The sequence below is a fragment of the Sinocyclocheilus anshuiensis genome, unplaced genomic scaffold (assembly GCF_001515605.1).
Source record: "Sinocyclocheilus anshuiensis isolate Anshui unplaced genomic scaffold, SAMN03320099.WGS_v1.1 scaffold278, whole genome shotgun sequence".
NCBI lineage: Eukaryota > Metazoa > Chordata > Actinopteri > Cypriniformes > Cyprinidae > Sinocyclocheilus > Sinocyclocheilus anshuiensis.
The window spans coordinates 2267088-2281016 of record NW_015546072.1 but is presented as its reverse complement, the minus strand read 5'-3'; the positions used below and the strand labels follow the sequence as shown (position 1 = coordinate 2281016).

Genomic DNA, 13929 nt, shown 5'->3' with positions numbered 1-13929 from the left:
ACGCATCATAAACATATATGTGGCAAAATTAATTATAAATTATATATTATAACTTATATGAATAAATAATGTATCATTTAAAACAATTATCTTTATCCTTAGTTTTTCCATTTCAGTTACAAGGCCACACATTTATTGTATTATAATTTTTTTTACATGTTTCTAAAAAATATAATTTCTTTATATATGTATTTTTTTTAGATACAAATAAATGTTTTATAAAAAATATTTTTTTCTAAAAATGTTCGTGCTCACATGGTAGATTAATACTTTTATTCAGCAAGGACACTAAATTGTTTCAAAAAATGTTATTTTTTGTTATGTTATTTCTATTCTGAAAAAGTTACGTTTTCCACAAATATTAGGCAGTTTTCAACATTGACATTTCTTGATCAGATTTAAATTGTAATAATATTTCACAATATTACTGTTTTACTCTATTATTTAAAAAATAACTGCAGCCTGAGACTTTCAAAAGCAACTTTACTGTATAGATTTGCAATAAAAAATCAGTATACTATGATACATACTTTTTACAACTTGTGTATGTCTCATTTAGGGTTTTACAGGCTCAACCTGCGAGTATGACGCTCATGCCTGTGGGAGTCTCCACTGTAAAAATGGCGGTACATGCGTTTCTGGTCACAAGAGCCCCAAATGCCTGTGCACCCCTGCCTTCACTGGTCCTGAGTGCCAGTATCCCACTGAGGGTCATTGCACCACCAATCCATGCTACAACGGAGGCACGTGCGAGTATATCTCAGAGGCCCCATACTACCACTGTATCTGTCCTACCGGCTTCAATGGCCTCTTCTGCCACATCCTGGACTTCAGCTTCCCAGGTGGCCCTGCTCGAGATATCACACCTGCTCCAGAAGTGACAGTGAGATGTGAGATAGCAGAGTGTGATAATAAGAAAGGCAATAAGATCTGTGACGGCGCATGTAATAATTACGCCTGCGACTGGGATGGAGGGGACTGCTCGCTGAACTTCAATGACCCGTGGCAGAACTGTTCGGGTGCGCTGCAGTGCTGGCTCTATTTTAATAACGGGAAGTGTGATGAACAGTGTCACAACGCTGGATGCCTCTACGACGGATTTGACTGCCAGAGACTGGAGGGCCAGTGCAAGTGAGTGCTATTTGTGAATTTTTACACAAGTTTCAGGGAAAGGTACACGTTGTACATTTGTAATCATAGCTAACAGTTTTAAGCTAAAATGATCATGCTTAAGAGAAATTATCAGGAAGCTTTAAGTGGAAATCACAATTTTTAATCTCCCAGGCAATTTCTCTTCAGCAGCTCTGAAAGAGTCATGGAAATAAAAAAATAAAAAATAAAAATCTTAAAGTTATGCAACATTTTCTATTGAAACTCAGCTCTTAAGTATTGTTTTCTCTAGAATCTTTTAAATTATTATTTTTTCTACATTTCTGGTTTTATTAAAATCCAGTCTTACCCATTTTATAAAGAATTTAAAATTTCTACTATATGAAATATACTATATATACTCTTGACACAGCTAGAGAATTTCTGTTCTGTTCTGAAATATTTGACTCAAGTCAGTATTTTGTAGTAAAATATGTAATTAACTTTTAGCTAATTATAATTCAGAAACAGTTTCTTCAACATTGTTATTGATGAAATCCGCCAGTTAGATGAACTGACTACTAAATAAAAACTAAAACTATAAAAAAGTCATTACTTAAAATAAAATTACTGAAATAACATTTACTGAAATAAAGTTAATTGTGTGTGTATATATATATATACTGTATATATTATTTCATTTCAGAAAACCTTTCTCATTTTTAAAAATTTGTTGTACTAAAATAAAAAATGTAATAAAAACAGGCATTTTTCAAAGAAAATAACAAAAGCACCCAACAAAATGACAAAAATTTGAACTAAAATGAAAATGAAAATGGAAAATATAAAAATAAATTCTTATTTATAATATTAATGAAAACTGTAATAGTATCTCAATCATACACCATTTGAGAATGAAAACTAAGACTATGATTATCTTTTAGCTTAATGCTAGTTGGTCAAACTAGTTCTCAAGACACATAATAGCTGTTTATGCAGCTGGTCCTTGGTCTTAAATCACTCTGGTGTATTTTTGTTAGATGGTAGCTTGGCCAAGATGGTTTACAGACTTGTAGTCCAGCTCTCAAGACCATTTAGAAATCCTGTAAAACCAGAATCAGAAGCTTTTTAGCTCTGTTTTCGAGAATGAATGCTATTTCTAAACTCTGCTCTCCTCTCTCACAGTCCACTCTATGACCAGTATTGCAAAGACCACTATTCAGATGGCCACTGTGACCAGGGCTGCAATAACGCAGAGTGTGAATGGGACGGGCTGGACTGTTCCAGCAACATACCCGAGAAGTTAGCTGCTGGACTCCTTGTTGTGGTGGTCCACATTTTACCCGACCAGCTCCGAAACAACTCCTTTGGATTTCTGCGGGAGCTCAGCCGGGTCCTCCACACCAACGTTGTTTTCCGGCACGACCGCAAGGGAGAGGAAATGATCTACCCTTATTACGGCAACGAGCAGGAGCTGAGAAAGCACAACATCAAACGATCACTAGATGGCTGGAACGATGCTTCCAGCAACGTCTTGAGCTCCGTAAAAAGCAGCATTTACAATATAGTAGTGGAAGGAGGGAGAAAACGCAGAGAACTGGACGAGATGCAGATCAAAGGGTACGCATGTGACAGTCGAAGCCTCGTATGCTTTAAGAATGTGTTTGAATAAAAATAAATTAAATCATGCTTTTGATTTCCATCAGCTCGGTGGTATATCTGGAGATTGACAACCGCCAATGCTACCAACAAACCTCCGAGTGCTTCCAGAGCGCCAACGACGTGGCAGCTTTCCTCGGAGCCCTGGCTTCCAGCGGCAATCTAAATATGCCTTATGTAATCGAGGCCGTCACAAGTGAGTGTTTGGCACGGGCATTGTCGTGTGCCTCATGTCTTCCCATAATGCCCTTAATCAAGACTAGGCCTCCCATCTTACTCAATGTATTCACCAACCCCCCCTCCCCAACCTTTAACCCCACCACCTCCTACCACGGATTACAGGGATCACTTTGAAGTTTGTACGTTTCTTCCATATAACAATGAAGCAAATGTTCTTTGTGCATTAGACAGACTAAACAATCAATGCGGCAGTCTGAGGGCAGATCCGTTGGCTCCAGGCACCAAAAATAGTTAATTGATGCAAATCATGTCAACTCATTTGGCCCAACAAGACACTCTCACTAACGCGCATGCAGCCCATTCATGGTTTGAATCTAAAATGATGGGGGCTGCTGCAACCTTAACCTTGTTGAATGTACCAGGACTTAATGCATCTCCAAGGGTTTAGGTGAGCAGAGTTTATCATTTCAAAATCGTTAGTGGAGAGAGCATGAAAAAAGAGAGGAGAAAAATTGATCGGGAGTGTGCTAGAAGTTGGGAGTCTTTGTTATCTCGAAAATCCTAATAAATCCTTCGTCTTTACAGCTTAAAGTGTGCGCGGTAATTTGAAGTTCATTAATCCCTCCCTTTTTTCCCCTTAAAGAAGAACTGGTAAAGTTGTCTCCTGGTACCCTGGGCTGAGAAAGGGGAGAGGAGGTGTTCTTTCTTTTCTCTTTTTTCTGTCCTCTTCGTTTTCTTATTTGCCAGCTCCTTCTTTTTGATGAGAAGCGGTTAGCAATTCTGATTACTACGAACGCGTGCCTTGCCGTAGTTTGTCCGCCTAATCGTCTTCCAATTTGTGCCTCATCGTTGCGTGAGGAACACATTCTTGTCTCTTCTGTGGGTTTGACATGTCAACTGTGCTTCCTGTGGCAGGTAAGATTGATGGACCGTCGTCTATAGAGCTCTATCCAGTCTACGTGGTTCTGGCAGGACTGGCACTGCTGGCCTTTGTTGCCGTGGGAATGGTCGCGTCCCGTAAACGCCGCCGGGAACACGGTCAACTCTGGTTTCCGGAGGGTTTCAAGACCAGCGAGCCCAGCAAGAAGAAGAGGAGGGAGCCGGTTGGCGAAGACTCCGTCGGTCTGAGGTCAGTTGCGTTATCTTTGGGGGTCGAGTTTGAAGGGACAAACTATTATGGAGGGAAAGTTTTTCATTTTAAGTAATGATCATCTGTTGAGTTTAATTGAATTAACTAAGTGGTTTTAGGAAGAAGGTGGAGGTTGATTACCTATGATGGCTTTTGGTGTTGGAGAACAGTCTTTAAAGTATTAAAGTAATGGATTATTTTTCTAAAAACAGGCCACTTAAGAACTGTTCAGACATTTCATTAATGGATGACACCCAGAATGAATGGGGAGAAGAGGAACCATCAGACACCAAACGCTTCAGGGTGAGCAGAGCAACACATTTCTCACTGACAAGATATTCACATACTGTAGAAGCATCTTACAATTAGTACTCTTGCATTAATTAATAATATTAATTCAAATGTTTGTTTTTCATTTGTTAATGTCTCATCCTCTTATTTTAGTCTGAGGAGCAGGCGATGCTTGATTTAGACCATCAGCCAGATCAACGGCAGTGGACGCAGCAGCACTTGGATGCAGCAGATCTACGCATCCCATCCATCGCTCCCACACCCCCTCAGGGCGAGATAGAGAATGACTGCATGAATGTCAATGCCCGAGGACCAGGTTAGGCATTGTTGTATATTTAATATTTTTCCCCATGTAATAATGGCTTTGTTATTGGGTATTGATGACTTTTTAATTAATATTTAATGCAATAATTTAATATATTTAAATGTAATTGTAATAAAATGTTATTCATGCACAGTTAAATTCTATTTATAATAATTTAATTTGATTATAATTAAATTAAAATATTGATATTAAAAATATTATAAAATAAATTTTATTCATTCAAAATTCTAACTTTATTATATTTGCTTTAAGTTATATATACATAAAAAATGTGGCCTCATTGACTAGGTAATTTTTAGGTAGATAAATAGAATATTTTGGCTGATTGTATTTTTGCTGGGAAATCATATTACTTGTCTGCGTAGTTCTAATTCTTTGCTTATGGATTACACCGGTCCTCTGGTTTACACATGATGTGTGTGCGCACGCTGTCGAGTGCTGGGATGAGGAACTGAATTGAGTTCTAAGTAGGAGTTAATGCTCAGGGCCCTTTGGGGAAAAGAATCCACTTCAAAGGCTCTGACTGAAAGCTGTAAACCCTGGGGACTGAGCACATTTTTACCAGCCTTACCGATTCATCCTGTGATATCATTCTGCTTACATGTGTTTTGTTAATTAAACTCTTTATGATATGCTCATCCTCTCTTTCTATAAGCACCCCCTGACAACACTTTAAGATTGTCAAAGGCAACATTATTTTACTCTCTCTCTTTGCGAGCAGTTTTTCCTTCTTTTTTTCTTTGTGTGGATTGATGTTTTTAAATCGACCAAATTAGGCCTGATCTGGGAATAGCTATTCTTTTGAAGCCGAGAAGCCCCTGTCGAAGTCAGCAAAGAAAGCAGCTTCTCAGAGGTGATAATACTCTGTTTTACCAGCGGTTGAAATTTCAAAGCGCGGCCCTCGTCCCTGAGATTTACCAAACCTCCACGCTTGATTACAATCCGTTATCGAAGCCATCTGGGGCGATTCAGAAAGAGAGTGCATCAAATCCAACTTCAATTTGTTTGTTTCTTTGCCGTTACTTTGGTCCATCACTTTGAGGAAAACATTTCTTTAGGTTGGCCTCAGACTAGTGCTACTCAAAGAAAAATTTTTTGCTCTTTCAGTGGACTTTCAGTGTTTTCTCTTCAAATTGTATAGTAGAAATAATGATGGAAACCTGAAATATGGAGAGAGAAAAAATTCTCCTGAAGACTGGTCATAATGGAATTTAGAATTTGAAAAATGAATGTCGCCTTAAAGTCGTATAAAGCTTGTAAACATAACATTCTTTTTCCTTTCTAGATGGCTTTACTCCTCTCATGATCGCATCTTGTAGTGGAGGAGGGCTAGAAACAGGAAACAGCGAGGAAGAGGAGGATGCTTCAGCCAACGTCATCAATGATTTCATCTACCAAGGTGCCAACCTTCACAACCAGACAGACCGTACGGGTGAGACAGCCCTGCACCTGGCTGCCCGTTATGCCCGCTCAGATGCTGCAAAAAGGCTCCTGGAGGCCAGTGCAGATGCCAACATCCAGGACAATATGGGACGGACTCCACTACATGCTGCTGTGGCTGCAGATGCACAAGGGGTCTTCCAGGTATGTGAGGAAATACAGAATAATAATAAGGATGAAACAAAATCAAGACTTTGTAAAAGAGCATAATAGGACCCCTTTAACATTATGTATTTCTGCATCATTATCTCTGTTTTCTGAAACATGTTCACTTTTGTCCTTATGCAGATTTTGATACGGAACCGTGCCACAGACCTGGATGCCCGCATGCATGATGGCACTGCACCTCTGATACTGGCAGCAAGACTTGCGGTCGAGGGCATGGTGGAGGAACTCATCAACTGCCATGCTGATGTCAATGCCATTGATGATTCTGGTATGACTAATACACTGCCATACTCAAACACTGTCAAACATATTATTGTTATTAATTATTATTACATCTACAAGTTAAATCAGAAAACATTAAACCAAAAAAAATAAAGTGTCCAGCAAAGGCCAGGTGGCACCTCATGAAGTTGGTTGGGAGAAGATAAGATATACATTACCATTCAGTTTGGATCAGATTTTTTTATTAATACTTTTATTTTGCATTAAATTGATCAATTTAATTCAAATCTAATTTAAAAAATGCGTTTTTTTTGCACTTTCTATTCATCAAAGAATCCTAAAAAAGTGTATCACAGCGTCTACAAAAATATTAAGCAGCAAAACTGTTTTCAGCATTATTAATATTAAGAAATTATTCTTGAGCACCAAATCAGCTTATTAGAATAATTTCCGAAGGGTCATGTGACACTGAAAACTCGAGTAATGATTCTTTGCTATCACAGGAATAATTAAATTTTAAAATATATTAAAAAAGAAAAGAGTTATTTTAAATTGTAATAAAATTTCACAATATTACTGTTTTTACTGTATTTTGTTCAAATACATGCAGTTGAGCATAAGAGACTTCTTTCATTAAACACTGAAAATATCTGAGCAACCTCAAACTTTTGATGGCTAGTGTAAGTTTTGATGTATTCATATTGTTCGTCAGTACATCCAAGCAAGATGTATATATATAAAGGACAATATTTAATTTGATTTGTTTATTAATTTTTATGACTTTACTATTATTCTAAAATGTGTAAAATAGTAATAATTAAGAAGGAGTAGCTTTGTCCAAACATTTCACTGGTCACATATAATATGGTGAGATTTTACTGCTAATGTATACTAAAACATGTTTAGATTTATTACTGTTTTATCTCAATTACATATATTACTATTGTTGGTTTCTTAGTAAATGTAATTGAGCACATGTTGAAGCGGTTTCTGTGCTACAGGTAAATCTGCACTTCACTGGGCAGCCGCTGTGAACAACGTAGATGCAGCGATGGTATTGCTTAAGAACGGGGCAAATAAAGATATGCAAAACAATAAGGTAAGCAGCACTTTATTAGTCTGTATCACAAATAATGCTATGATATTTCTGAAATAACACGCTTCACATAATATTCGTACTCACATAGTACAAAAACTTTTCATTTTTTCAAAATGCTCTTGGCTTACCAATTCTTTTCCCACGTTCAGGAGGAGACTCCTCTATTCTTGGCGGCAAGGGAAGGAAGTTACGAGACTGCTAAAGTTCTTCTCGAGCATTTCGCTAATCGAGAGATCACGGACCACATGGATCGGCTCCCACGGGATATCGCTCAGGACAGAATGCATCACGACATTGTGCGGCTCATCGACGAATACAACCTGGTCTGCAGCCCTCCCATGCACAGCGCCCCTTTCTGCACCACCCTCTCCCCACCTCTCTGCTCCCCCAACGGCTTCATGGGTAGCATGAAGCCCTCCGTACAAAGTAAAAAACCCCGCAAGCCAAACGCAAAAGGCATCGGTTGCAAGGATGGCAAAGATATGAAAGTCAAGAAGAAGAAGGCACAGGATGGAAAGGGAAACTTACTAGACAGCTCAGCTGTGCTCTCGCCGGTCGATTCCTTGGAGTCGCCCCACGGGTACATATCTGACGTCGCCTCCCCACCCCTGATGACGTCACCCTTTCAGCAATCACCCTCCATGTCGCTTAATCACTTACATGGTATCTCAGACACCCACATGGGCGTCAGCCATCTGGGAATGGGCAACAAGCAAGACCTGTCCCATATTCAGTTTGATCCGTTACCCCCATGTCTCACCCATCTTCCAGTGGCCGGATCTAACGGCTCAAACATCATGAATGGCCAATGCGAATGGCTCGGGCGGATGCACAATAGCATGGGTCCGCAAAATCAATTCGGAAGCATCAGGAACGCCTCAGGTCAGGCCAGCCTTCACCAAACCGGCCTGATGGCGTCTCTTCACAATGGCCGTGCCGCCACGCTGTCTCAGATGATGAACTATCAAAGCCTGCAGAACACACACCTCACCACGCAGCCGCATCTAATGCAGCAGATGCAGCAGAACATGCAACAGAGACCGCAGCAGACGAACATCCAGCTGCAGCACCAGAGCTCCAATCCACCCAGCCAGAACTTACTCGGCGGTGAGTTGGGTGGACCGGAGCTCCAGCAGAGCATGCCCATCCACACCATCATCCCCCAGGAGACCCAGCTGTTGAACCCATCTTCTCTGGGTCCCAGTATGGTGGGAACGCAGTTCCTGACGCCACCTTCCCAGCACAGTTACTTAGCCCCAATGGACGCCAACACCCCCAGCCACCAACTCCAAGTGCCTGACCACCCTTTCCTCACGCCGTCTCCGGGTTCACCGGACCAGTGGTCCAGCTCGTCACCCCATTCCAACATGTCTGACTGGTCGGAGGGCATTTCCAGTCCTCCCACTAGCATGCAGTCGCAAATTGGACACATACCGGAGCAGTTCAAATAAAAAACAAAAAAATTGAAGGCACCATAAGCCTGCTCACTGAAGGTCTTTTATATGCCTCTTGTACTAACCATATTTTTTTAATTTATTGATATTTTGTTATTTATAGCTACTTCTTTCACCATTTATTTTCAAATTTGGGCACAAGAAATTATCTTAAAAATAATGAAGAAGAAGAAGGAGGTAATTTTTTTTATGTAATACTATTGACCACAATACACTGTACTCAAATGTACACACTGGGTATTTATTGGTCTTAAAATATGCCTGTTTTTTATTTCAGTTAATCGGCCTTCATTTTTGTTTGATTAATTATACCTAATATTGTATAAATTTGTAAAATCGCAAAGTTCTTGTACGGGCATTTTAGAGAGCATGTTTTTATACAACAAACTTCAGTGTTAAAGTAGATTTATGTTGTTTGAAACAAGCTGCTTTTCCGTTACTAGAAGATGAATGGTTACATTTGTTTTGTGTTATTTCTTATATTTGTTATGATTAGGTTCTCATCTTTTTTTATGCTACAAGGTTTATACTACAAATTAGTAGTGGTATTATAATTGAACATTTATATAGTTCAAAGTGATTTGCTGTCTCTTTTTTTCTTTTCTTGTATATTAAATTCCTGCATAAGCATATTTCTAAACGTCCACTGTGAGTGTGGATGTAAAAGTGAGGATCTGAGCTTCTTGCAGGAAATACTTGATATTGCCTTGTATGAAACAGGTTCCAGTATCAAGTGCTCTGTATCTTTTTCCTCCAATTTTGTAGAACTGGTCATGTGGCCAAAAGTGTCTGGGGTTTTATGGAGGTGTTTCAAATTGAACTGCTCTTTACTGTACTTCAGTTTTGTTACTTCGTTTGAGCCTATGGCTAATGTAAATAGATATATTGTATGCGTTTGTCATGTAAATAGGATTTTGTTTCAGAAATCTTAAGTGTGCCATGGAAATTCTAAATATTTTAATGCTACGTAGTTATGTTTTCTATCATATGCAGAACATATTTTTTCTCAGTATCACTGGGGTAGAGATAAACATAGTATAAAAAATGTATACACACAAATGATTAGAGGATATGACATTCAGAATAACATAATTAGATGATTTATGACTCACTATTTATTGTCCACCAATAGTTTTCCACAAAAATAAGTTAAAAGGTCCCCATAAAGGGAAATGGTGGTATCATATGTCCTCTTTAAGCCATCAGTACTTCCGAGTTCATCAGATTTGAACAGCACTGAGTAGCCTATTGTCTGTAAATGTTACCTGCAAATGTGTAGTTTACATGCAGAGTATTTTCTGTCAGTTCTACTGTCTGTACAAGTTTCTTTGATTAATAAAAGATACCAATGTGTATTAAAATTTCAGTCTGCTGTAACACTTTCTTTATGGCCTGTCTAGCTTATTTACCAAGCCTATTTCTTACACACTTTATTTTGAGTGATATCAAAGCAACTAAAAACAGATACATTGACGTAGCAAACATTAAAATGGTTTGATTTTGCCCCCTTATTCTAGGCAAAGCTGGGCTTGAATATCAAAGAAACATATCATTTAAAAAATATATATATTATGAAATTATTTACGGCATGAGCTAAACTTAAATGGGCATATCAAAGGCTGGTAATGGTTTTATTGCATTAGCCTGCAGCGCCATCTGCTGAAATGCTTGTGACTATCAACAGCGCCCTCTGCTGCTGAGAGGACAAACGCAAGTAACGCAGTAAAAGCAGGAGTATTCACTCTTACCTACAGCGGGGGACAAACACAGCCTTCAAATGTCCACTTTAGGTACTATAGGTACCACATTAGGTAGGGCTCATTATGTGAGGCTCACCCATAAAAATTTTGTTCTGGCCCCAACAACAGTCCCAATCACACAGACCTTGAAATCCATGGGCTTGTTGTGATGTCACAAGACTTAGCTAAATATTAATGAAAAGACATTGATAGTCATTCATTCTGATGCTGCTAAATAACCTCTGACCATCCTTTTAATAATTATGGTAATGGTTTCAATATTTGTTTTTGTATAGCATTAGGACAATGTCTGTATTTCAGCAATTCAACCTCTTTGATTATTAAATATATCATGATTCATGCCAGTGTTCCCAACGCACTGAACTGTAGACCACTGTGTTACTTGTACAGTATGTGACACTGCACATAAGTGTTGAAACATGGTGCTTATTTTAGACAATTTTCAACTTACCGTTCACCACCTTTCGAGTTGCAGCTAATAGAAAATTCACATGAAAAAAATCAAACAAATATGGAATAGAAACTGATTGTAGATACTCAGAGTATACAGTGATTTACACAAAATAACGTCAAAGGCATATCATGACATTCAAGTAAAACATAATTTTTCTGCAAATCTATCTGACGTACATGTCAAAAGCAAATGTCACCTAATGCACCTTCCACACGTTCACTGCTTTTTGTCAGACACTGTTTCTTTATTTATTTGCATCCATTATGACACTGTCTCTTATGCTTACCAAAACCGCATTTAAACAAAAATACATTAAAATGTGTATTTTGAAAATGATTACCATTTAAAATAACTCATCCTCTGCTCTATTATAATTAAAATGTTATTTATTCCTGTGACGGCAAAGCAGAATTTTCAGCATTACTCCAGTCTTCAGTGTCACATGATCCTTTAGAAATCATTCTAACATGCTGATTTGGTGCACAAGAAACATTCCTTATTAATATCGATGTTGAATGATTATGCCGACCCCAAATTTTTGCACAGTATAGTCTATTGTGTACTGTACTTTAATCTGTGCTATATCTGCCATAATGTCTTGTTTATACTGTATATACAATAACGTGATAATGCCATGATGTCAAGCTGTCTACTTGCACAAACTGGTGACAAATACTAAACAATCTAAACACATTCAATTTGTCTTGTCTACACAATTTTGACCACAATAAAATTTTCAGGCTGATGGACTGTTAAAAGACAGACAAATTTCTTTTTTTTCTACCTGGATGACATTTATGTTACCGGTTCATTAAGTACAAATTGATTAGTTTCTGAGGACAGGACCCTGCACTAACAGAGCTCTATGAGATTTTGGGGGATGGTTAATGCTATGCATGGGTTTTGCTGACACGTCCCGGTTTAAAGATGATGAACACCTGGGGCCAGTTGCATAAACTTAGCCACAGTGGTGGTAATAATACTTGGTTACAGTACTTAAGTATTTTTTGGGAGTATCTGTACTTGACTTGAGTTTTAATATTTCTGCCAACTTTTACTTTTACTCCACTACATTTCCTAGTTAAAATGTATACTTTTGCTCCACTACATTTCCTAGTTAAAATGTATACTTTTACTCCGATACATTTCCCCGAAGCATATTCGTTACTTACTACAAAATAGTCAGAAGTCTGAAGAACACGGACTGCAGGAAAGCAGGTTTGACAAATCAGTGGTCTGGCGTTTGCAAGTTAGACTCCTAAAAACACCTTTGCTCATGTGCAAACAAGTGCCGGATGATTCATTTTCCACTCAAGTCGAGTCTGGGGTGTGCGATATACAGCATCGTCTGCGATAATATGGTAAGTGTTGTTGTAATGATGTGCGAATCTGACATTATCAAGTAGACTATATCACCAAATCACACACAGAGCGCACGCACGTTGATTTATTAGTCTATTAAAACTCAAAAGTCCAGGCATTCTAAATTGTAGACGGCAAAAATGCTTCTGTGTGCTTTTTATATTTATATAATTTAATATAGTTAACTTAATCTATATCACACAAAGAGTACCGTTTTTCTGCAGATATCAGCATGAACACATTTAATAATCATTTTATACAAGTTCAGTAAAGCAATGTGACTTTCATTTTAGACATAATATTGCTTGTTTTTGCTCAATTTTGCCAACGAAAATAGTTCCAAACAAAGATCACAGCACTGAGGTAAAAACACCCCAGGAAATCTATTTAAGGTAGGAAATACCGCCCTTAATGAAAAAGTTTATTCTGTCACTGCTGTGAACTAACCACTGCACACAATATGAAGAATATGAAAAGTTTTGGGAATCATCTGTTCAGGACAGGCTGAAACCAGTCACACAAAGCACTGTCTAATTATCATTGAAGTATCATTTTTTGTCAATATTGCACACCTACAGCATTAGCATATGACCGCCCACTTTTACACATCAACAACGCCTATTTGGTGTTTAGAAACTTGGCCCATCCATAAGGATTAAACATGACAGATAATGTTATTTCCAAACACCAGTTACTGACAAACTAAAACGGAAAATGTATGATAGTGCATCAAACATTGTGCTGGGTGTGTACTACCTTCCATTCTGCATATCCAGAACAATCCCGGAATATTCAGAAAGACAAAAGACAAAACAAATAGGTGCAAACAGGCTGTTATTGAAGAATGGGGCAGTGCAAAAATCCATTAGACTTGCAATTCTACACATTTCTAGCATTTAAATAAATTTAAAGACACAGCAGCAACAGCTTGTTTGAAATCAAGTGTCAAAGAGAGGTTGGAAAATGGTCATGAAAAAAATTGAGTCATGCAAAATTAAAGAATTTAAAAAATGTGATATGGCCCCTTTAATTGAGCCAGGCTCATGACCCTTAGTTTATCGATGCTTTAATATACTTTGTGTTTATATATGAGGTATTAAAGAGGGCCATTATGAATCACTGGTCCATGACTCGAATGCCATCTGGGTGACGAACTCAGATCTCCTGGAGCCCTGCATGCTGAGCTTTGATTGGCTGTGACTGTGAGAGCAGGAAATAGAGCAAGCAGCAGGAGAGAGGAAAAATTGTGTTTAGGAGGCACCCACCCACCCGCAAAAAAAAAAAAAAAAATCAATGT

General features: G+C 38.2%; 1 protein-coding gene across 3 annotated transcripts in view; it reads left to right on the top strand.

The window, feature by feature from the left end:
• LOC107699763 (neurogenic locus notch homolog protein 1-like) overlaps positions 1–9240 on the top strand; it is a 51726-nt gene extending 42486 nt beyond the window's left edge. For 2 of the 3 annotated variants that reach the window (XM_016501122.1, XM_016501124.1), the window contains 10 exons: positions 560–1131; positions 2275–2709; positions 2796–2944; positions 3841–4057; positions 4270–4360; positions 4502–4664; positions 5959–6257; positions 6402–6549; positions 7505–7602; positions 7752–9240. In XM_016501122.1, coding sequence (XP_016356608.1) covers positions 560–1131; positions 2275–2709; positions 2796–2944; positions 3841–4057; positions 4270–4360; positions 4502–4664; positions 5959–6257; positions 6402–6549; positions 7505–7602; positions 7752–9053 — 3474 coding nt within the window. In that variant the 3' untranslated portion in view covers positions 9054–9240. The remainder of the gene's footprint in view (positions 1–559; positions 1132–2274; positions 2710–2795; positions 2945–3840; positions 4058–4269; positions 4361–4501; positions 4665–5958; positions 6258–6401; positions 6550–7504; positions 7603–7751) is intronic. The other variant, XM_016501123.1, reaches the window with a different exon arrangement.
• The last annotated feature ends 4689 nt before the right edge of the window (positions 9241–13929 follow it).